The sequence below is a fragment of the Trichomycterus rosablanca genome, chromosome 15 (genome assembly GCF_030014385.1).
Source record: "Trichomycterus rosablanca isolate fTriRos1 chromosome 15, fTriRos1.hap1, whole genome shotgun sequence".
Lineage (NCBI taxonomy): Eukaryota > Metazoa > Chordata > Actinopteri > Siluriformes > Trichomycteridae > Trichomycterus > Trichomycterus rosablanca.
Genome location: NC_086002.1, coordinates 8,233,063 through 8,258,428, shown reverse-complemented (window position 1 = coordinate 8,258,428; position 25,366 = coordinate 8,233,063). Strand labels below are relative to the sequence as shown.

At 39.1% G+C, this 25,366-nt stretch overlaps 1 protein-coding gene across 4 annotated transcripts in view; it reads right to left on the bottom strand.

The window, feature by feature from the left end:
* itsn1 (intersectin 1 (SH3 domain protein)) overlaps positions 1–25,366 on the bottom strand; it is a 59,239-nt gene that overhangs the window by 11,175 nt on the left and 22,698 nt on the right. For 2 of the 4 annotated variants that reach the window (XM_063010890.1, XM_063010891.1), the window contains exons 13-30: positions 24,756–24,905; positions 24,473–24,613; positions 24,047–24,134; positions 22,778–22,917; positions 16,218–16,327; positions 15,848–16,062; positions 14,825–14,946; positions 13,799–13,813; positions 12,710–13,008; positions 11,396–11,567; positions 10,705–10,910; positions 10,247–10,329; positions 9,782–9,948; positions 9,349–9,394; positions 8,371–8,492; positions 7,069–7,192; positions 5,723–5,914; positions 399–3,730 (exon numbers count right to left, since the gene is read on the bottom strand). In XM_063010890.1, coding sequence (XP_062866960.1) covers positions 3,729–3,730; positions 5,723–5,914; positions 7,069–7,192; positions 8,371–8,492; positions 9,349–9,394; positions 9,782–9,948; positions 10,247–10,329; positions 10,705–10,910; positions 11,396–11,567; positions 12,710–13,008; positions 13,799–13,813; positions 14,825–14,946; positions 15,848–16,062; positions 16,218–16,327; positions 22,778–22,917; positions 24,047–24,134; positions 24,473–24,613; positions 24,756–24,905 — 2,394 coding nt within the window. In that variant the 3' untranslated portion in view covers positions 399–3,728. Of the gene's footprint in view, positions 1–398; positions 3,731–5,722; positions 5,915–7,068; positions 7,193–8,370; positions 8,493–9,348; positions 9,395–9,781; positions 9,949–10,246; positions 10,330–10,704; positions 10,911–11,395; positions 11,568–12,709; positions 13,009–13,798; positions 13,814–14,824; positions 14,947–15,847; positions 16,063–16,217; positions 16,328–22,777; positions 22,918–24,046; positions 24,135–24,472; positions 24,614–24,755; positions 24,906–25,366 lie in introns of those variants that run through there. The other 2 variants (XM_063010893.1, XM_063010892.1) reach the window with 2 other exon arrangements.

Here is a 25,366-nt window from a genome sequence, read left to right as displayed (position 1 = left end):
CAACAGTGCTGCTGTGTCTGATCCACTCATACCAGCACAACACACACTAACACACCACCACCATAACAGTGTCGCTGCAGTGCTGAGAATGATCCACCACCTAAATAATACCTGCTATGTGGTGGTCATGGGAGAGTCCTGACCATTGAAAAAAAGGGTGAAAGAGGGCTAGCAAAGCATGCAAAGAAACAGATGGACTACAGTCAGTAATTGTAGAGCTACAAAGTGCTTCTATATGGTAAGTGGAGCTGATAAAATGGTAGTTTAAATGTTATGGCTGATTGGTGTATATAAAACTGGAAGTTTAAGTGCAGCCCTCACTATATAAACTTTGTACCACGGTCAACACAATTAAGAACAAACCCCAAAATAAAATACATAAATAAAAAAATACACAGTTTTACTTTTGAAATGAAGTTCTTTAATGGTTACAAGTATTTTTTATAAACATGGCATGATAGTTTATTAAAGCTAGGGATCTGATTTATTTTCTGTCGTACATTCATTTCATTTATTTGATAAACTGCAGCATTAACCGAGTGCAACTGTAGAGGATTTTGGACGTGTTGTGTGAGCTTCAAAACCAAAGAAAAAAAAAAGAGCTTTCAATGTGTTTCATGTTCATATACAGGATCACAGTTATTACAAGTCATCGAGAAGCCTGCAGTTCTGCTCTGCTTCCAGAGTCCACAGAAGTCCAAGAGCAAAGACGTGATGGAAAGTTTGAGGAGACTATTTAACGCAGCACACTACAATACTTTTCTCATGTGGAATCACAAACGTGGAAAAATAAAATCCTCTTAACCTGATAACCTCTTCAGTTGATTTCCAAAGTTTTAAGAAACTTTTCAGTTCATTGTTGTTATGACAAAATGACAATACTGTTAGATGATAAAAAAAAACCAGATATGGTACCTCCAGTACAATAAAGTTTAAGCATAAATTAATCTCATGCTTTTTCCTAACAAGCAAAACAAAAAAATGAGTTCACAACTTGGATGCTTGCAGTATCAAAGATGCCTTTCTCTTCTGCTGTTGTAAACGTTTTTAATTTATTAGCATTTCTGATTAGCAAATATTATATCTGAATAATATTATATTTTTCTAATAAGCTTGTTATAGGGAGTACGCTTTAAACTCAGGAACTTTGTTAATTTCACAGAGTTTGGTGACCATCATTCCTAGATATCAATTCACCATTTAAACAGGAAAGCACACAATGAATGGTGTGAATGAATTACAATTGTAGATTGTTATAAAAATAGAAAGTTTAAACAAGGAGACCGTGTTCTTCAAACCAACCTTAACAAATAAAAAAATTAACCGTTCAAACGAAAAGTAAACAATTTGATCTACACGGCTATACGTATACAACTAACACCATCATAAATCCCCCACACAGTGAATAGGAGGCTGCAGTCTTTACATGTGCATTTCCAACGTAAAATGTGTATTTGCGTGGACGCTACCCGTCGCTGTACCGTTCGCAGTGGCAGTTGTGCAGTATTTGGTTTGTAACACCATTTCTCAACCCCGTCACACAAACAAACTGAACTAAAATAAAAAACCCCAACATGAAACAGAACAGACCAGCAAACACACACACGAATCCTATTCATCCAACAGTTTGGTATGAACACAGGACACACACACACATTTATGAGACTGAATACATGGAGAAGTCCCATCTTGCCCATTACAGTCACTGACAGGACCGGTGTGTTTTAGAAATGTGAAGGTTTTCTAAAAATACATATAGGACCTTAGGTAATAGGGGCTGGTTGCACCAACATGGATGTATGACTGGGTGTAACAGCTAGCTAGCAGCAGGTGAAAAGTCCAAATCTGTTTCCACCAAATCAAGCTTAATACAAATCAAGCTTATCAGAGTTTGAAGCAATCCTTGAAAGAAACAGTAAAACAGGGGTTTGCAAAGGTATTCACTATCTATTTTTATTTTAAGATTAATAAAATAGTCACCATTGGATTTGGGTTTCATATTTTGGGGAGTTTACAGTCAGGAGGCCACAAAGCAACACAAGTTCTAAGGACCTGGGTTTGGTCCTTGCCTCCACTCACAGTGTGTAAGGAGCATGTTTTGTTCATGTCTGCATTGGTTTTCTTGGGCACTCAATACAATACAACCTAAACCGTAGGTTGCATGTTTTTTAAAAAGGTGGGAGGAAACCAGAGACCCTGACCAGGATGAAGTGGTAGAGAAGATAAATGAATGCGTAACATTAGAAATTATACTTGCTCACTATACTAATTGGTAAACATGGTGATAAGGGAGGATCCATGAGTTCATGACTGTGTTGGGCCAACATGTTATGAAAGAAAGAGGAGATGGTGGGCACATATGTGGGAAAATTTTGATCTACACGGCAATACATATACAACTAATAGCATCTTGAATCCTCCCACGTTGAATTGGAGGATCCATGAGTTCATGACTGTGTTGAGTCTTACAGGCCTATCATTTTTTTTTTACTTTTGCATGATGTGATGATCAGGGCAATTGTAGCCTAGTGGTTAAGGTACTGGACTAGTATTCGAAAGATTGCTGGTTCAAGCCCCATCACAAGCCCTATCACTGCCAGGTTGTCACTGTTGGGTCCTTGAGCAAGGCCCTTAACCCTCAATTGCTTAGACAATATACTGTCACAGTACTGTAAGTCACTTTGGACAAAAGCATCTGCTAAATGTTGAAAATGTAAATGTAATGCAGTTGCTTACTTGATTTTGCTATTGGCAAACAGGTTGCATAAATGTTTTTGTTATATACACTGTGACATGAATAAGCACAGCAGGTTGTGTCTATGCCTAATTTTGTTTGGAAAAGGCTGTGCAAGCCCTGGTAAATTACACTTGAGCAAAAGTAGAGCAAAAACAGGTACAAAGCTAAATAAAGTGCTGTGCTCCAAACGTATATCATCTACAACTGTGTGACAACAAGAAGCCTGTTTAACAAATTAACCATTTAAACTGCTGGTGCAACTAGCCCCGAGGCTGTGCTGGTTGTGTTTTACTGACTCATCAGTGAACTTTCAGAACAAAACAACTGCATGAAACCAAAAATACAAATTGGATTAAAAAAAGACATCAGTCAGATATGTAGTGGACAACACTGTTTTCCTCCAGTTTGTATGACACTAGGCTAAAGGTCAGTTATGATACACATAGTTTACCAAGCCCTGTGATGTCACAGATCATGAATAGTGGGTCTTTCTGTGGTGCTGTGGGTCCAGTGAAGGGGGCAGGAGGTCAGGGTTGGCAGGAACAAAAGGGCAAACAATTAACAAAGTGGGGCAGAACCTACTAGTTAGAATAGTTTTGATGTGAAATGCATCTGAAAAGCTATACAACTAGATCACAGAAAGCCACAAAAGGACCCACTATCCAGCAATTATATTTGGTTATCGTCCATAAATAAATAAAAGTGAATTCATTTCAATTAACAGAAGTTATGCATTCTTCTTCTTTTTTAAAAATTTCTTTAATGCAGAGAATGCTGCTGCATGTTTTGTGTACATCTACATTTCTGAGGGTAATGACTGCTCTTTCTGCAGTATTCTGTATTCGTTTCTTCTGGCCACAAAGCCAGCAGGGGGCAGTCACATGACCAATGTGGGGGTTCCATCTCCCATCATCCCGCTGGGCAGTGAATAGGGGATAGTGGGTCGCTTTGAGGACTTTCAAGGCTGAGTGGGATATGGGCAACATAAGAGTCCTAGAAAGAGGAAAACACAGCACATAAGCAAAAAAACGGAGTAAAAAAAACTAAAATGAATAAAAAATAAATAAATAAATAAAAAGGTTTTTAAAAAGAAAAACACCCACAATGTGCAAACGGTACAAGCTAGGAGGACTATTTTTTGGGAAACATGCCTTACAAGGCGACTCAACAAGGACATGCAGGGGACAAAGAAGAAAGAGAAAGTCAGAGAGACTACTCGGTGGTTATATATGATGGTGAGAACATGCTACGAGAACAAGAGGGAGGGCAGTGTTAGTGTGGTCAGGGGGGAGAAAAATACTGGCTATAAAAATCACTAGATTTAAACTAGTACTTTTAAGTACTTTATTGAACACAGTGATTAAATATTGGAAATACAAACAAACCTCCAAACTTACATTCACATATACTTTAAATACCTGCTTTTAGCAATAAGTGTCCTTTTGTGTATTATGGGAATTTTTGCACAGCCCTCTTTAGGCTAAACCACAACATCCCACATGGGTTAACCTAAATTCTCCTTTTCTTTCTTTCTCATCGATTCGGCTGTTGAGTAACTTGTGTATTTTGCAACTTCCCATAACCTTCGATGGACTGCTAGGAGGGCACAGTGACACGGCTAGCAAAGCGGATGCTGCACAGCAACATGGGTCCTTAACCCATGGACTTAATCCTCACCTCTGTCCATGAGAAGTTCTGCATGCTGTCACTGTGTTGATTTGCTCTGGACACTCCGGTTTCATCAGGCACATGCACAAAATGGATCAGCTATTTTTATATCACAGTGTAAGCAAGTATGAGAATGTGTGAGTGTGTGGGGGCATTTCTAAACTCGAGCTAAGCTTTGGTTGCCACGTTTTACGGAACTGTTAAAGTTAGATTTAAAACCAAACCATGACTCTGTGAGCAATCCCACACTTTGTGTTATGGGTGCCCAGATGACACAGTGGGATAATACGGGATAATCAACTGGACCGGACTAACGGGGTGGGGTTATCAATGCTGTGTAAGGACCTTGGTTGCCCAGGCCACCTGTACAGAAAGTGGAGGACCAGAGCCATCTGTACGTGAAGCATACGTGCAAATCCACCGAAGCATGGGAGAATAAGAAAGGATTGGTGGACCTCAGCAATTTTATGCATTTTTAGCTATGATTAAAAAAAACTTTTAGTGTTCTGGCTTTTCTAGCAACAAAACACAAAAATGTTGTGAAACGTTCAAGTGGATTCCTTTTCATGCCGTTACTGGATTACCCCAAAATATGAACTTATCCAACACTCAGATGTTTATCTTCAGCCTGTTTGAGCTTCATGAATCTCAGCCATTCTTCCTCTAACATTCTCTGAAATGAGTTGTGGTCAGGACATGATTCACAGGAACAGAGCTTCCTCGACAGGAGCTCATTAGACTTTGTGAGCATTGTTAAATGACAGGGCATCTTGGCAATCAAAACATTAAAACATTTTATCATCAGCAACAGCTCACTAGAAGAGAAGTTGTTAGACTTAAGGTTCACATAAACGATACAGAAAATGATTCAATGTGTTCAATAAAGACATTTAAAGTGCAAATATTTGTATGGTATTAGCTTGGGCAGAATATGTTCGTCTATGACTGTGACGTGGATATAGATCAGATTACATTTTATAAATAATTACGTCTAATGTTTTTTATTCAGCATTTCAAATCCCTATGACAGAGTAAATATTCTTTTGTGAATGACCTCTAAGAAGGTTTTTGCCAGTTTTGCATTACTATCAAGGTGTTAAATTTGTTTATAATTAGACCACAAATGACTTTGATATTGATTAATTCTCGTTTTTCTTCAAACAGTTAAGCAAATCACAAGTTGTCAGTTTTTGTAGTGGGCAAGCTGGAGAGAATCAGTGTGTGCATGTCTCAGACGGACAGAAGAGAGGAAAGAAGAGAAAACCAAAGAGAAAAATCAAATAGGAGTTAAAAGAAAAGTGAGCTCTTTGTACTCACACTGCTGGCTGGGATCTGTGTCGGTGGTCAGTTTGACGTAGTTGGAAGGGAAAAGGCCGACTGAGCCGTTCAGCTCCCCCTTCCACCAATCAGGATCCTCCCTGCTTAAGACATTGATCATCTGACCCTTCCCAAAGGGCAACTCGTCATCATTCTGAGCTGTGTAGTCGTACATGCCGATCACCTGGCACACTAAACACAAACAATGATTTTAAATGGTATAAAACTTGAAGCAAAACAGAAGACAAACGGGGGTCAAATCAGTAGCCCTAACACAACCCAACATTTATGTTTTATAGTGGGTTTTCTGAATATCTGCTTAAAAAACATACATACAGCAACTCAAATTAGTAACTAGTTGGGTGTCAAAACTTGGTGGTGTAATACAAAACATATGCATATGATGATTACTCATAAACAGGACTACTTTGTCTCCCCCTATTAAATGTAAATGGATCTCTGGTCTGTTGCCAGGACCTTAAACATTCTTGTGCAGTAGTTTCCAAATATAAGACAATGTAAAACTTACTTGTCTGTGGACAGTGTCACTTATGTTCCTGCCATTTCTAGTTCATGACAGACCTGTAATTGATTGTTTTTGGACAACTGTGCGGATAACTTTCCTCTTAGCATAGGATGGGGTCTTGGTTTTGATCCAGACCTTGGGAGATCACCACTGTTTTATGGGCTTTGTAACAGGTGCAGTCAAACTAGCTTTATTTATGTAGGGCACAGAAAAGTCACCAAACAAAATCTTCATGATTTATATCAGCTCGACAAGAACGTTCAGAACACCAGTCTGTAATAATGGACGCTTGAATCTGTCAAATGTAGTTAATCATTTTCTCTGCATTAGGACTGTATGGTAATTTGAACAGGTTTGACGTTTTCTGCTCATCTCTGTTATTAAAAGCACAGGTAGCGGTACAGCTGAAATAAGTGTTGTCAAGCCATGTCATTAATCTAAAAACAACGTGTTATTATTGTTCTATGAGGATTTACATTATGTTGTTTTTGTGCAGACCTGTAATAGATGGAAAATCTGTTTGATTTCACTGAAACAGTAACATTCATCCACTGAAGCATCACTGCTCACATTGAACAGTACTAAATTTCATCTATAATTAATGTTAGTCCATAATGCACTGTTTGGCCAAGTTGTGCATAATACATTTAAGTAAAATCATACTACCTACCATTTTTGCTTTGTATTGATTTTTCCAAGCAACTAAAACATGGGCCTTGGCAAAAACATAAAAAAAATTCCCTGCCCACCAGACCGGTTTATGCGTTTACAATATGGCAATACTACAAGACTTATTGTATAATACATGTAGAGTATTTACCTGCGTTTGGTGTTGGGAGCTTGGGTGGAGTTGGTTCAGTGGGCGTGGTCTTACTGGTGCTAGGGCTCAAGAGCTTCACATAATTGGCTGGAAACCAACCAATCTGGCGTTTCTTACCTCTTGCCTATGGTTTTAATAAAGAAAAAGTAAAAATAAGAATGTAATGGGAATTTTACTCCAAGATGAAAATTTCTGCTGCAAATGCTGGTAATGGTATGCAAGCTGATTTGTGCTAGGCACATTTTGAGCAGTCTAAGTAGCTAAAAAAACATTTTTACACTTGTTTGTTTGGTTACCATGTTGTACATGTTAATAGCTGGGCTTTTAAGTAAAACGCTATTGCAGAATATCAAACTTTCACCTGTGTTACTATGGCAACAGGAGCCAAACTGAATACAGTATAAACAGATAAAAGGATTTGGTCACTTGTATTTGCAGTACCAATGACCTGTCTTATGGTTCCAGTTTACCCTTCGGTCTCAACAACAGGCTTATTATGGTATCTGTATTTGGCAGTCTAACACAGGGGTTTTCAACCTTTTTGGACATGCGGCCCCCTTCGTGTGCCATCCGCGAAGTTGCGCCGAAACCATTGCGAAAGCTCTTGACAAGCTAAATTAACATAATTAACGTTGTGCACATCATACATACGATGCAATTTTGCTGATTGAAAATATTACTTCAAAATGATAATACAGCCCGATCCCATCTGAGCCGATTCTATGAGCACATCTGACTCGGTTACTGCTCTGTGGTAATACTCAGTTTAATTGGGCCTGAGCTTTTTAAGGTAAGCGAGTCACACAGAATGTTCTGTAGTAGCTGGTGTTTATTTAAAACCGGAGCATTCATTAATAACAGTAAAAACAGAGAGATGACTGAGAAGAGAAACTTACGCTGCACTTAAAATGAATCGACTCCTGAGTCACTTATACCGATACTGTGAACAGAGCATCTCTCTTAAAGACAAACACAAGTCCTATAACAGCGGTCGTTGCTTTTGTCACCGGTTTATCTTCACTGTTTTTTTTTCAAACTGAACTGAATAACATTAAACGTGCATGTGTGCGTGGTCAGTGAGACTAATCAAATATGTGGGTGAAAAATGAATTGCTATAGTTTTAGAAGTAAAAAAATCTCATAATGCCACGCCCCCTGGTCAGGCACTCGCGCCCCCCCAGACAAGTACTCACCCGGGTACAACAAAGAAAAAAAAATCTAGCTAGTCAGTCAACGTTCTGACAGAACACAATAGAAGACAGAAGTGTGGCTAACAAGAATGTAATCTACATGTATACACACCTGTAGTTCTCCTTCCCACCAGCCTCCAGGGTTTTTCTTGCGAATGAGGATGAGCTGTCCAGGTGCCAGAGTCAGCTGCTCTGCCCCCGTGGCTGTGTATGGAGCAATCACCTGAGCGATCTCTAAACATGGAAAAAACGAAGATCAAAGACGTTAGATCAAAACTTGGGATAAAACAATGGCATGGGGGAAAATAAATCAAGTCAGAAAATAATTTAAAGACATTTATTTATTAGGATTTTAACGTCATGTTTTACACTTTGGCTACATTCATGACAGGAACGGTAGTTACTCATTACACAAGGTTCATCAGTTCACAAGGTTATATCAAACACAGTCATGGACAATTTAGCGTCTCCAATTCACCTCACTTGCATGTTTTTGGACTGTGGGAGGAAACCGAAGCTTCTGGAGTAAACCCACACAGGCACATGGAAAAAATGCAAACTCCACACAGAAAGGACCCGGACCGCTCCACCTGGGAATCGAACCCAGGACCTTCTTGCTGTGAGGGGACAGTGCTACCCACTGAGCCGCCATGCCGCTTTTTAAAGGCATTCAATAATTAGGAGCTCTATAATTTTTGTAATAAAGAACATAAACTGCTTAGAGATTTGAAAAATAAAAAATTATATATGTAATCACACTGATTAGATGAGATGCGGATCATTTGGTGAAAAATGTGTTTTAATGGACTAATGTTAGGAGAGTAAAGTGATAACATAGTCTGGTTCTTTTTCTTTGTTCTAAAATCACATCTGAAACAGGTTTTTTATTTGACTAAAAATAAAACAATGCTAGTTGATGGATAATTTTAATATATTTTGTCTTAAAATACCTGCCCTGTGGAAATAAACGCACTGAATTTATGAAATCAAATGAATTAAACTGTTTATATTCATTACACTTTTAAACCATAAAAGCATTAATGATCATTATTTTTCGCACAGTTTTGGACCCCTACACATGAACACTTACCTGGTTTCCTTCCCAGACTTCCTGATTTCCCAGCAGGCCCCAGACCCTGTAAATAAGGCTGAGATTTAGAAACAGATTTTTAAATACACTTTTAAATTCACTATACATTTATCTTCTCTGCATTGTACAAGTCACATGGTCTTATTCACTGAATTCAATGATGGTGCATGAATAAAAAGTGCATGTATGAGGTTACACCCTTAGTGGACTTCACTATATGTGAGGTTACCAAACATGAATTGTGTTAAACAGTAGCAATGTTTATCTCCATAAAATAAGCGCTAGTTTACTGAAACATTGCGCACAAGATACGGGGCATGGAAGGGTATTTGAGGGTAAATGTAATGACTTCACAGAATTGTAATTGAATAGCTCTTCTTTATAGCATTAAATCTTTCGCATTTGGTGTTACAGAGCATGAGCATTCTCTCACCTCTGAATCTTTGGGCTTCACATAATTGGAGGGGAACACTCCTGTCTTTCCGCTTACTGTGCCTGTCCACCAGTCGCCCTCTTTCTTCAGCACTGTGATGATGTCGCCCTGCTGGAAGGTCAGGTCACCATGCTCATTGCTTTCATACGTATACATTGCTATAAACTCTGAGAACATGAACGAACACACACACACAACATAACACAGCATGTTGAAACCTTTTTTAAAACAAGATCAGGACTTTATGAAATAAATGCAATTTAATGCAGTTGTACAAATAATAAACATACACACATTTCATACTGCTATACCTGAAAAGAAAGCATACAACCCATCCTTAAAGAGAGGGAAGTTTCTATTGCATGATTTCCTCTGATGCATACAAGTGAGGCCTGACTCAGTTGTGAACGATCTCTATTTTTTTGCTAATTGTCAACTGTGTAAGAACTTGAAGTTGAATATCACCTTCACCAAGCTCCATGGGTTTGTTAGGGGTAGGACTGGGTCTCTTCATACTGGGAGGGCTATCGGAGGATCCTGACTCAATACTGGAGAGAGAAAAAAACAATGTTACCAATAATAAACTAAACAAATTCTGCCTTCTGCCCCCATTTTAAACTATGAAGTTTCAAATAAAATCAACAACCCTGTGAACATCAAGCCCTTTTTTCTGAGAGAATTTTTTCCTTTGTTTTGGCTGCCCCTATATTTGTGGGTCACCTCAGCAGGTCATTCTGGTCTGCATACCTAATTTAGCACATTTTTACCAGCAGATGCCTATTCTGACCCAACCCTCCCTATTTTATCTGAACTAAAGCAAGTAACAGCTCCAACATACACACAAGAAGAATTTATTTAATGTAAACTATTAAATCTTATTCTCTCACACACACGTGCACACCCACATCCACTCTGATTCTCACCTCATAGACTTGCGCACAGGTCCGGATATGAGCTTGACGTATGACTTGGGAAACCAGCCTCTTTGGCCCTGCACCTCTCCGAACCACCACATGTCCTGCTGCTCCAGCACAGTGATCACATCATTTTTGTTAAAGTTCAGATGGTTATCTTTTTTCGCCCGCCACGGGTACAAAGCCTGAGCCTGCATGCCCTCAACCTTCTCACCCTAAAAGAGGGAAACAAAAAGAATAGCATGTTTTTTCTCAACTGGAATAAAATTTTAGGTCAACTTAATTCATTTTAATCAGCTTGAGTCTTAAGAAGTCTAATACTTAAATTTTTTGAGCCTGTCTAAGCGCTTAAGACACACAACTGGCCATTTTTGAAGAAGCTCTTGCTGTCCAAACAGGGCAACAACACAAACAGTGGAGAAACTCATCAGCCAGTCATTGGTTATACTTTAAAATTCTTAGTTTAAATAACGGGTACATTTACGTAATGTTATTGTGTGTAGTAATAGTAATTTGGTAATGCTTGTATATTTCCATAAGGAAACTGCCATTCATTTTCAGCCTGTTTCAGCTCAGTCTTACTGTACACATGCAGTAAATGGAAATACATTTACATTCTGGTACATTTCTTTAAACAAAACCAAAGCACAGATTGCTGAATATGTGGTTCATGTCTAAACGCTATATGCTAAAATATCACCTGGCCGAGTACAGGTGAGGGGGAGGAACCAGAGAGAGTAGCAGGAGTAAAAGCTGAGCGTTGTCGACCCTGGCCTCCGGTTGGCACGGACAGAGAGGGCTGTGCAGATTGAGTCGGCCACGCCTCCCAACCATCAGTATCCTGCTTTTCTGCTGAAGAGTTAGCTGGCCATCTGAGAAAAAGAAGTTATAGCAAAAAATGACTCCTGATCATGTCCTTGATTGTATGTGTAATTATCTGTAACTGAAACTCTCTAATGACTTCCCTTAAGCTCTCTTAACTATTTTTAAAAGCTTTTATAAATCCCTGTGAGACCTGCTGACCTGTATTAACCTGAACATAATATCATTAAAAGCTAGCATGCATGATATTTTATTATAACATATTTAACATTATCTAGATTTGTATTCTTGTTTTAATCTTGGAAGTGCACTTAGTGCTCAGGTGGCACTGAGGTCTAACACACTAGTTCACCACCGCAGAGACCTGAGGGAGGACAGGCCTGACCATTGCAATTGCAAGAGCAATTCTTACTGTACGGTCAGGTTATTGGCATTAGCAGTAGATTAATACATAAATCATAGCGTGTTCCTCTATATGTGTGAGGGCAACAGAAACCAGTCAGCCCTTGTACAAGCATCAGAGGCTGCTGAATTCTCTTCAGCGTTTCAAAATAAAAGAGCCATATATAGCTTATAGCTAATCATTTATAGCTTTACTGTGATGAATGGACAAACTGTGCAGGGTGTATTTCTGCGCTGTGCCAGACCCACCACAAGTCTGACCTGAAATAAGTGGTTAATGAAAATGAATGAATAAAAAAACCAAAAAAGAAACAGTTACACTAAAAACAATAAGCAATGAACTGAACTGCAATCTCTGAACTCTGCAAAAAAAAAAACTCCTTTGTGCAAATAAAACCCCAAGATGTAGAATAGTTTCTAAACAACAATACGAGGGTGCTCGCATGGTCAAACCAGACTTGAGTTCTGCATAATTTCTCAACCTTGAATGGGTCAAAACAACGCTTCAAAAAGGTAATTATTTCTTACCGTAGAAAATGTTCACGCTGCAACTGACTTTTTTATCATGTTATTTGCTTAAACAGTTCTTTATGCCTTTAAAAAACAACTGTGTTTGAATGTATATGTTTAAAGTGTGGGAATTTGAAGTGGATGTGAGCAATGGAGGTAGATTACATAACGAAAACAACCCCCCCAGTGTAGTTTTCTTTTCACTGTTTAAAAGACCAGTTCAGGGACATTTAAATAAATGTTTTGAAAAATCAGAAGCTGAAACAAAGAGCAAACTCACGTAGTGCTAAAATCTGCCCAGTTACTAGAGGCAGATGAAGATGAGGAGGCTGGAGCAGCTGTAGAGGGTGGAGCTATTACCGCTGTCTCCATGGTGACTGACTGCATGGTAGTGGGTGTGGTTGAGGAGGGTGTGGGTGTGACACGTGTAACCAGCTTTGAAGCAAAGCCACTAGCTCTCATATTGAGAGGGACTTCAGATTCTGGAATTTTCTCAGCATAGTTGGCAGGAAACCAGCCAGTCTTTCCTTTTATCTCCCCTCCTAACCATCCAGGTTCACCCGTCTGAGACTCGTCCACCTAAAAGAAACAATTGTAGACCCAAACAGTTAAATAAAAAATTCTATTCTTTGTACTAAATATATAAGAACTTAAACAAATGCAAATATAATTAAGCATAATTTTAAAGTAGGTCCCAACATTTACAACAAAGTCTTTGCATTTATTCTAGGTTATCATTTAGAACTATTTATACTATACAGCTTTAAAAATGCATTACAGCAACCATTTTTACCAAACACAATAAAAATCAAACACAGACATGCAAGCAGAGTGAATGCTAAACACCACTGCGCAGTTAAGAACTCTTGAAACTAAATGAAAACATAATACAAAATGTAAAAAAATCACTCGGGGGGGTGCAGCAGTATATTACACTAGCCCACCATGGCTGAGATCCGTGTCTGAATCTCAGCGGTGTTATCAACTGGCTGGGTGTCTGCACAGACATGATTGGCTATGTTTGAGGGGGAGTGACTGAAGCTGAACCTGCCCTGCACACGACCAGGAATAAGCGGTTGTTTAATGTTTTTATAATGTTTTAAATAGTTGTTGTCCAAAGAAAACCTAATTATCAAATTACTATTAAAAAGTTTCACTATGGACATAAAATATAAATAAAAGATGTAATATTGATTACATCAAAGCATTAAAGTCATTATCAGCAACAAATCTCAAGAGTTTAATGGATTTCTCTGGACAACACGGATGAATTTCGCTTGATGAAATAAGGTATTGGTAAAGCGGAGGTGTGTCAAGCAGAACAAAAAGATGGAAATTGCTGGAGGTGGAGCAGTGGACCTGAACTTACCCACTCCCCTTTCACCTTCACACCGAGAAAGCATAGTCAGGAAAAAGTAGTCAGAGATTAATTCTTACACACACAGATATAGCAGAGGTAGTAGAGGTGTAATGATATGCTTGTTTATTAAAATATAATTTTCACATCCAGGGATCTGATAGAGACTGGAAATGGAGTACACTTTATCCAACCCTGTGATTTGTGCAATATTAGTAGATATAGTAGATTTGAAAAAAAATAAAAACAGCTTTTTGACATAAGCACATCATGTTTGCGTCTCTTCCTGAACTTTACTATCTTTCCAAAGTGCCCCTTCCTAGTGCTTATGAGCTGAATTGAAACAAAGCTCATTATGTACCAAAAGCCATAATGTAAGGTTTTAATTATTTTCCTGTGTATGGGGGCATTTTCATCCTAAAATCACTTCAACCAGAAAAAAATATTTTACAATAAATATTAATATCAATTAGACAGTTACTCAGAACAAGGTGGACTCAAATTATGCCTGCAAATGCTCACCACAGCATAACAGAGACACTAGTAGTTAAGTATTAGGCCTGTACTGTTCACCACAGATGCCACTAAACCAGTTAAAGCATACGTATATCCCATCAATATTTATTTATTTGTTAACCCAATGCCACTTACAAATGTGATTAAATGCATTTTCAAGCAAAGGAAAGTTCAGAGCCTTGTTTAGGAACACAACAGTGGTAATTTGGAAGGTCTGAACAAGCCAATTAATAGTCGGGTACAATAACCACCACCCAGTGCTCCAAGGGACATCAGATTGGATCTGCACTTATATTTATCTAGTCATTTATTTAAAGGGGTCCTTTGATTTGTCATACATTTATAAATACAAGTAGTAACTAAGTAGCAAACAAGCCAGGGTCATTTCTAAATCTAGACAAATGGCAAATCCTGCTGGACACTCCGTCTATGCTTAAAATGTGAAATATATGCCAGCCATCACAGCACACATGAAACCATGGTTACCTGCTAAAAACCATGTTATTAGTGTTTAGTACTTACCATGACTATGTCTCCAGGCTGGATGCTGATCTCATCATGACTGCGAGCTTCAAACGGGTAAAGTGCTCTGTAGTACACTACCTTTACCGTATCCTGGTTAAAACCTGACATTGGCACCTTATCTGAAACACACAGGAGAATAATGGGCTATTTACTCTTTCTACAGCTTAGAAATGGGTCATTTCAATATAAAATAGCTTTTCAATTACTCGCTCTTAAACTTCCTGTTACTTTTCATGCACATTTAATCCCACTTACTTATAAGTCAATCACACACACACACACACCTCTTGTACTTATTACTCCATCCATCCATTCTTCCCAGTTATATCTGCCCATCCATCTGACACATTTATCCATCCATAATCCACTCACTAATAAACCCATTCATCCATCCAGCATATTAACCCATTCATACATCCACATACACATTTATCCATTCATCCTACATATATATCCCTCTATTCATTCCATCTATCCTTCCCACACATTTATCCATCCCACCAATTCACTAATCCAGCCATCAATTAATCACACATATTAGTCCATTTATTCATTCCATGTATTTACCCATCACACATATTTATTCATCCATCTATCCATCCAACTAACTTTTTAATCCATCCATCCATCCAAACATCACTTACTTAAACAGCCACCTGACCAGGCATCAATTTAAAACACATCAACCTGTTAAACTACATATGCATCACATACACATTTATCTATTCATCCCACATATATATACATTTATGTATTCCATCTATCCTTCCCACAGATTTATCCATCCCACTTATTCACTAATCCATCTATCAATTCATCACACATATTAGTCCATTTATTCATTACACGTATTTACCCATCACACATATTTATTCATCCATCTATCCATACAACTAACTTTTTAATCCATTTATCTATTTATCCATCCATCCATCCATCACTTACTTACCTATCCACCTGGTAAACTAATATACATCTGCATCACATACACACAAACCTTTTTTTTGTACTTGTCTTTACCTCCTGGGGGCCAGGGTGACTGCCCCAGATGTTTGCTTGGTTCTGGCTGCTGCATGAACAGCTTTGACAGTTTGTCCTGCACATCTCCTCTGTTGCTCTGGCTATCCTCCTCTCCCAAGTGGCTGACCCAGGGCTCAGAGACTGGTGGTGTGGGGTCCCTTGCTAATGTCGAGTCCCGCCAGGCAAGAGTCGGGCCATCGGTAGAACCCAAAAGTCTGCAGAAGAAGAGAAGATAGCAATTCAAATACACAAATAGCCACTAAAGTTTCAGAACCAAAGAAATAAAACTAGCTAGGCACTGGGGCTGGTGAGTTATAACATACATTTCAACAGTACAGTTCTGGATAATAAGCTAAGTACATATTCATACCGGCTGTCTTGCAGCTCTGCAGGTTTGCTGTCCAATGGAGGGTGGATGATGTCCCCTTGTAACTCCTTCTGTTTCTGCCGCTGCTGCTTGTTGTGGATCTCCCTGAGCTCCTGCACAAAAGAATGATGTACCACAAGGGGACTGGGATTAAAAGAACGTTCTCCTTCTCTCTGTTACACAGATGTCAGCAACTGTACCCTGCAAGCACCATGTTAACCCCTTTAATTATTCATACAGGCGTTTACCTGATATGTATACTAGCTTCTTTTTGTCACCACACTTATCTCTCCAACTCTAAAATAAATGTAAATCAAGTGGTTAATCAAGTGGTTGTTTTGGCCACTTGGCACTGGTGGTTGTTCTATCTAAATGAGTGGTTTACCACAAAATTAAATACATTTTTTTAATTTAATGTATTTGATCAGCTAAAACAAGTTTCGTGACTCCAGTCTTGCACTACAAGCATTGTACTGGCTTGGCTTCAGAAGTTAAAGTTCCATTAATTTCGTCCCATTAATAGTTTAAGTTTAAACTGCAGGCTTTATTTAGATGTACCTGTACAAACATTAAAAACCAGAAGCAATTTCTATTTAATTCAATTTCTAAATAATTCATATTTTTTTTATCAACATATTTGTTTTTTCCAATAATCAATTGTTCATGGGCAGCATATAAAGCTTGTAAAGAATGTTATCCCCCAAATACTGTCTCAATCATGGTCAGTCACATGACCTTTGCAATTCTAGTCATTTCTTTAATTTCTTTGTGCAGAACAAATTAGTATGAACCAAATTTGGCAACACCCATTAGCCATACTTCTGCTGTTGGACAAACCACTTTGAAATAAGCAGAGGCGTATGCTAATCAATTACTGTAGTTTTCTAGTAACTCGTACTAACCAGATATGAGATGAATTATATATCTGTATTCATTTTAAAGGGCAAATTAGAGGTTTCAAGACATGGTACTTAATGTCTTATAATTAACAAACCACTTCGCCCACCACACATAAAAATCATGTTTAGCTTGGTTCAACAAATACTTTATGTACTATTACATTATTATGTAACATTTTCTTAGTTTGTAAAGTGAGCTTGTATGGAACCAGATAGAGCCACACTGCTGGTAACAGCAGTTCCTAAGTGCCCAGGCTGGGCTCACAAATACAACAGGCATGCAGCATTACGTGAACCTAGCCATTAAGGCGGTCACAAATCAGTGCACCCTTATTGCCGTTCCAGAGCTCGGATTTATAGAAGGGTTGTGTCAAAAAGGGCATCTGTCTGAAAATGTGCCACATTAAATGTGCAGATGAATGATCCGCTGTGGCGACACTGAACAGGAGCAAATGATAGGAATCGTTAATTTGTTTAGTTTATAAGATCTAGCGCCACCGAGATAATTCTTGAATTTAGGCAGCTGAAAAAGAGAGCCGTTACTATTCAGCGCCATATTCATGATTAACGTGAGGTCAACGCCAATTTTATATTACATGTGATAGTTGTGAAAATAAGAATTCATTTCTAATAATTGCTGCATGAATTTTAGTAGATTTAATTGACTGCTTAACTCAATAATACATAAATATATTACGTTTACATGTGTAATGTGTTTACATGGTAAATGACACATGTTTACAGTTACATATGGCTTGATATTATTCTCCACATTTGAATAAGGGATAAAAAAATACAAGTATCACAGAACAAGTTTCAAAACAGTTTTTCAGTGTGAAACCAGGCACAAGAACAACCATGCATACACACACACAAACACACACCAAAGCTATCACAGCGTGACTGGTTAAAACACACACACTAGTAAAATACTAGTTATGAATACATGCATCCTTGCTATTTTCAAATGCATTATCATTGTGCTTAATTTTCCTCAAACTACTAAAGCTTGTATAGAAATTGACTGCAAAGAGAATTTGTGTAGAGAATTTGACTGCACAGGCCTCCAAGTCACACAGTAACCAAATGAAATCATAAGGATTCAAACCATGATTTGAAATGCATCAGTAAGCCTCAACCAAACAAACCTAAAATAAACCAAAACAACTAAAGCAAATGACAACCAGGTTCAAGCATGATGCTGCTGTAAACAAAGCCAAAGCTGTAGGGCATGTTCGCTTTTTTCCTTATTTCATTTCTTTTCATTTGTTTACTCCCCGATTTACCCTGGTCAGGGTCACGATGGGTCCGTTTTTTCCCCGAAATCACACTGCACAATGCAGTAATGCACCCTGGGGTAAGACGCCAATCCATCACGAGGCTTTTTACTACATTTTAAAACAAAACTGGAGCATGCTTAAAGGAGAATTAATATGATCAGCTACTGGTGCTTAGCTTGCACAGTCATCCAGTTCAACCCAAGGGTAAAAATTAGCAATGCCATGCTAAAACATGACCATCCTTACAGCGTCACTAAACCCATTCACTCAGCAAACTGGTGAAGGATGTCTCTTTTCGGCTTTGGACTGCATTTTGCTATTCAGAGTCCAGCAGTGGAGCTTTTGGTTGGTTTTTCACCTTTGTAGTAAGGTGTTTTATATAGACTTTAGGATGCAGGTATTGTATGAATGGTTTAAAAAGCCCATTCAGATCAGCGCCTTCTGCTGAAAGCTGCTGGTATTGAATGAATGGTTTATATACACTCCTGATCAAAATCTTAAGACCAGTTAAAAAATTGCAAGAATTTGCATTTTGCACTATTGGATCTTAAGAAGGTTCCAAGTAGAGCTTCACAATGCTAAAAGAAGAAATGGGCGCAAGAGACAAAAACTTTTAAGCAGCCAATTTATTGAAAACTGCATTTACACTCAAACATGCTTTTTTCAGCTGATCAAAAGTTTAAGACCACAGCCTTTAAAAGCCAAAATGTGCGCAGAAATTTGGATTCCATGTCATTTTCTGTCAAGTATTTACACTGTCAAGACCTCCTGATGGCAAAAGCAAAAAAGCTCACTGACTTTGAACGTGGTAGGATTGTTGAGCTTCATAAGCAAGGCCTCTCACAACGTGCCATCGCTGCTGAGATTGGATGCAGTAAGACAGTCATTTTGCATTTATTAAAAGACCCTGAGGGTTATGGAACAAAAAAGTCAAGTGGTAGACCCAAAAACATTTCACCAGCGCTGAGCCGCAGGATCCGATTGGCTGTCCGTCAAGACACGGGACAATCCTCGACCCAAATTAAGGCCATTACTGGTGCTGACTGCAGCTCAATAACCATCAGACGGCATCTGCGAGGGAAGGGCTTCAGAAACAAAAAACTTCTTCAAAGGCCACGTCTTCTTCAACGCCACAAAATTGCCCGTTTGGACTTTGCAAGGGAGCACCAAACATGGGACATTGAAAGGTGGAAGAAAGTTTTATTCTCTGATGAGAAAAATTTTTACCTTGACGGTCCTGATGGCTTCCAACGTTACTGGCATGACAAGGAGATCCCACCTGAGATGTTTTCTACGTGGCACAGTGGGGGGGGGCGCCATCATGATTTGGGGTGCTTTTTCCTTCAATGGAACAATGGAGCTTCAGGTTGTGCAGGGGCATCAAACAGCAGCTGGCTTTGTGGAGATGTTGCAGCGGGCATCCCTCATGACTGAGGGCCCTCGTCTGCGTGGTAACGACTGGGTTTTTCAACAGGACAATGCTGTAGTTCACAATGCCCGCCTGACAAAGGACTTCTTCCAAGAGAATAACGTCACTCTTTTGGACCATCCTGCGTGTTCCCTTGATCTAAATCTGAATGAGAACATTTGGGGATGGATGGCAAGGGAAGTTTACAAAAATGGACATCAGTTCCAGACAGTGGATGCCCTTTGTGAAGCCATCTTCAACACTTGGAGCAACGTTCCCACTAGCCTCCTGAAAACACTTGCATCAAGCATGCCTAAACGATTGTTTGAAGTGATCAACAAGAATGGTGGAGCTACTCATTACTGAGTCCTTTTTTTGACACTTTGATTTCTGTTTTGAGGGGGTTTTTGGTTTTTTTTGAGCTATGGTCTTAAACTTTTGATCAGCTGATGAACAACCTATTTCAGTTAAATTGTTGTTTTCAATAAATTGCCTGCTCAAAAGTTTTTGTCTCTTGCGCCCATTTCTTCTTTTAGCATTGTGAAGCTCTACTTAGAACCTTCTTAAGATCCAGTAGTGCAAAATGCAAATTCTTGCAATTTTTTAACTGGTCTTAAGATTTTGATCAGGAGTGTATTTCACTCTGCTGAAAGAGGAGAAAGGGAAAATGAGTATTACATCAAAGGATTGTTCTGCACATTTTTATGTTTGCGGTTTGGGCTGTGAGGCGAAGGGCTAGAAGTAAACATCAAAGCACTTTAAATAGACCAAAAACAGCAGATTGCCCATTGAGCCACCTGATTAAAGCCAAGGGCTGTAAGATCATGTTATTTGGATATATATAGATAGGTGACAAATTAAAGAACACAAAACCTCTTTCAAAGTCACTTAGTCACTTTTTCCTTGTTCATTTTAGTCTAAAAGAAAAGTCACCTGGGCCTGTTAATCAATTAATATCCAAACATTATCTGTTGTATGTAGAAAATGCTCAGTTGTATTATCAGAACTGCACTGATGCTGTCCTACTTAATAAGTCACTTTAATTGATCACTGGTTTGTACAATTAATACTGCCATAACAATCAACTTTCTGATGGTGAGTAGGGCTACTGGTGATTATTCATTACTATAAGAAAAAGAGAACGACAAAGCTGATCAAAGCACAACAAACTACTAACAGTTAAATGTGCTTTCCTGTTATTAGCTTAGTAGAGGGCAATAGAAAACACTGCAAGCAATACTGAGATGATGCGGTACTGCAGTCCCTTCTGCTGAGGCTAGTAAACAGCACAGTGCGATGAGTAAGGAAATGGGGGATAGGAGACTGTTTGGTGTTGGTAGTTTTCAGGTGGGGTAGCAGCGGGTCTGATTGTCTACCTGTGTCCCCTTTTGCTCCTCAAGAAGTAGTTCCAGCCGAAGATTCTCTATCCGGGCAGTGTGGGCCTGATAAAACAGGCTCAAGGACTGTACCAACATGGCAAAAAAAATGGGAAAGGCAGGGTGAAGGAGACCGGCCCAGCCATAGAGAGATTGTGGAGACAAAATGGTTTAAGGCATAAAGCCAGGGTGAATAAAAGATAAAAACAATGATCACAAAAATAACCAAGGAGCAATAAAAAGTGATCAGTGATGCAGCAAGAAAATTATTTTCTACCTCATGTTTAAGGCTATATTCACATGATGCACGGCAAAACCGCATTTGCGCTGGCTGTACTATTGTTTTCATCACACACAGCACAGATTTACCACTGACACTTGGTTTTTAATGCTTGTCCCTGTGCTCAAAGTACAACCTGGTTGAACTTAGTCCCAGTTTACTGCTAACCTTGCCAAAGCATCGCCAATAAGACAAGTTGTTTGTATGACGTAGACAGAAGCAAAGCACAGGCATGGTGGAGAAAAACTGATTCTCACCGTTTCACAAAACCAGAACTGGGCCCTACTAAATTCAACCCTTAATTCTAGCATAACTGTTAAAAAAATATGCCATGCTGACTATTGATCAGTGAAATAAAGAGACTGGGTTTGCATTGCAAATAGTAAGTTTCATAATCCTGGAATCTCTTGTTGTGGCTTCAGAGCTCTTCAATATGATTTAATTTGCCCTTAGATTAATGAAATGAATGAAATTAGTTTCATAAATGCACTTTATTCTTTTGCTGGGTTATAAGCACTGCCAGAGCTTCATGGTTTTAAACTAAAATACATAGTATAGAAAACTGTATGTAAAACACTCAATTCTGTCTATAGTGTTTATTCAAGCTTGGCATTTAGTGGCGTTCAGCCAGCAGAAAGCGGTTTTGCCGGGTATTATTTGAAAGGCTTAAATATTCGCCCAGCCTCAAGGTAAATGAAGCACAAAACACTTGTGAAAGCCGCCTAACACTGGAAAATTAAACTTTTTGTGTATGTACATTAAACAGTAGCAAGAAGTGTTTTAACACTTTTGATCCTCCCTGAATGTCTGCAGGGTCTAATCTCCACCCAATCCATTTAGCCTGAATTAATAACACAATAAAAAAAATTATTTTCTTTTTAAACAGAACACATTGCATGATCATTTACAGTCCAGGCTTAAAATAATTTTCCATAGTGCTTGTTGCTGCTGGTCAGACTTTCAAGAGAAAGAAGAGGAATTTAGATCATTATGGGATTGATTGTCATTTCTGATTACCTAAGATCTGTAATCTGGCTCTCCTTTATTAGTTTGGGGGTTATGCAAGTGGCAGCGGATTCATAATCAGGAACTGGAAATGACTACATTGGTAGATAAAGAGGGAGCAATCCAGGGAAATGTTTTGCTAAACTATCCAGTGAAGGTCACAGTCTTATGAAGTAGCTACAAAGTAATCACTCCACCCTTTCTCCCACATACATGCATACCAGACAGAAAATAGGGCTAAACTTGGTTCTGTGTAAGCTTGGAGGCCTGTCTGTCATTGATGTACGTAAAAGTTTGTGAGCGTGTGGTCTGTACCTTCAGCTGTGAATTAAATGCATCTATTTCCAGCAGTTTCGAGCGTGTCTCTTTCTCTACAGCATCCAGCTGCTCACGAAGTTGCTGTCTGGTCGTCTCCTTCATCTCAACAGCTCTCTGCAGGTTGGACAGCGAGTCCCCTACATCACCCACAAAATCAAATGAATCATTAGTACAGAAATCATATAAAATAAAATAAAAAAACTACCAAAAAAACCCCCACGTATAGCATGCTCAACCAAAACCACAGCATATTATTTACATCATGTTCCTACGCATTAAAAACATCAGAGACTCTTCTTGCTCTGTAGATAGTCATCCTGGAAAAACACCACTCCCACCCAACCTCCTTGTTTCTACACTCACTGTCCATTTTATCAGCTCCACTTACCAGAGAATCACTTTGTAGTTCTACAATTACTGACTGTAGTCCATCTGTTTCTCTACATACCTTTTTAGCCTGCTTTCACCCTGTTCTTCAATGGTCAGGACCCCCACAGGACCACCACAGAGCAGATATTATTTAGGTGGTGGATCATTCTCAGCACTGCAGTGACACTGACATGGTGATGGTGTGTTAGTGTGTGTTGTGCTGGTATGAGTGGATCAGACACAGCAGCGCTGCTGGAGTTTTTAAATACCGTGTCCCCTCACTGTCCACTCTATTAGACACTCCTACCTAGTTGGTCCACCTTGTAGATGTAAAGTCAGAGACGATCGCTCATCTATTGCTGCTGTTTGAGTTGGTCATCATCTAGACCTTCATCAGTGGTCACAGGACGCTGCCCACGGGGCGCTGTTGGCTGGATATTTTTGGTTGGTGGACTATTCAGTCCAGCAGTGACAGTAAGGTGTTCGAAAACTCCATCAGCATTGCTGTGTCTGATCCACTCATACCAGCACAACACACACTAACACACCAACACCATATCAGTGTCACTGCAGTGCTGAGAATGATCCACCACCTAAATAATACCTGCTCTGTGGTGGTCCTGGGAGAGTCCTGATATTGAAGAACAGCATGAAAGGGGGCTAACAAAGCAAGCAGGAAAACAGATGGACTACAGTCAGTAATTGTAGAACTACAAAGTTCTTCTATAAGGTAAGTGGAGCTGATAAAATGGACAATGAGTGTAGAAACAAAGAGGTGGTTTTAATGTTGTGGCTGATCGGTGTATATAGTTTTGTGGAGAATATGACAACACGCAGAAGTCATTGCATACCTTGCTAAAGCAAAACCTATAGTATCCATAAAAATTAAAAGCTTACTATGTAGGCTGTTCTGCTGCACCTGCTTCAGCTGATCATTTAGACACTGTTTATCAGGAATTAGCCTTCCCAGCCACTGCTGAGACTCCTACCGGGAGAGAGGGGGGGGGGGGGGGGGGGGGAAGAGAGAGAGAGAGAGAGAGAGAGAGAGAGAGAGAGAAATACAGAAAATACAGGGGAAAATACAGAAAAAAGTTAAAAGTAAGAAAAAAAAGATCACAGAAGTGAGCATTATAGTAGAAATTAAACAGAAGCAAACAGAACACAGGGAAGTGAAATCACTAAGATTGAGATTAAGAATCCTCAAGCTGAAAGCATGAGAGAAAAAATAAAATATTAATTTTGAAAATAAGCATTAGAACAGAAGTCTCACCAGCACTCCTGGGTGCACTAAAGTTTTCACCACAGTGTGAGACTCTTAAGTACCTGGAGTTGCTGCTGCAGTGTGGTGATCTCAGAAATGCGAAGTTCACGCTTCTTGTTTGTGCTCTCGATCTCCTGCCTTTGAGTGGACAAGCGAAAGCGGATATCTTGCAGCTTCCCCTCCAGCTGAGACTTCTTATCATTCTACAGAGACAGATATTCTTCACATTCTCAGACTGTTATATCAAGCAAGAAAAAAATGAAGCCCCTAATCCAACTGCAGCAACCCATTTTCAGCTTTTTTGGAATTACAGTTGGTGCAAAGGTAGGGTGTTAGTGTGCTTACCAAAGCTTCCAGTTCAAACTCTAGGGTTTTCTTGCGTGCTTTAAGCAGGACAATGTTTTCCTGTTCTCGGTTTCTTTGAGTCAGTAACTCTTGTCTGCGGTTCCTCTCCCACTCCAACTGCCGCTGTCGCTCCAGCTCCCGCTTAGCAGCCTACACACACACAAACAAAACACGTTAAACAAACAATGACACGCGTTTAGGCTCCTGTACATGGCTGAGGTGTGGCTAGGAATGTCAGGAATATTAATTCAGGACTATTATAACAATTCCAAGGTGAAAAAATGCATCAGAACTATCAAGAAACAGCTAAGAGGTAAGTCAGCTGCACAATACTGTCTGTTCAAACTTGAAGCTGTATCCTAAGTCCATAGAATATGATAGAAGGCCAGGAATCCACTGATAAATCGAACTGTAAAAATAAACATTAACATGCACATATGTTGGTGATTTAAATGGATGAATACACAGTAATATCTGGGGTTCAAATTTCAGTAGTGCTATTGGCCAGTCAGGCATCTGTACAGACAGACAGGCTATGTCTGATAAAGGGAAAATGGCCAAACAGCATAGCTATAAAGAGATGCACTTTCAGGACAATTTTGTATCTCCAG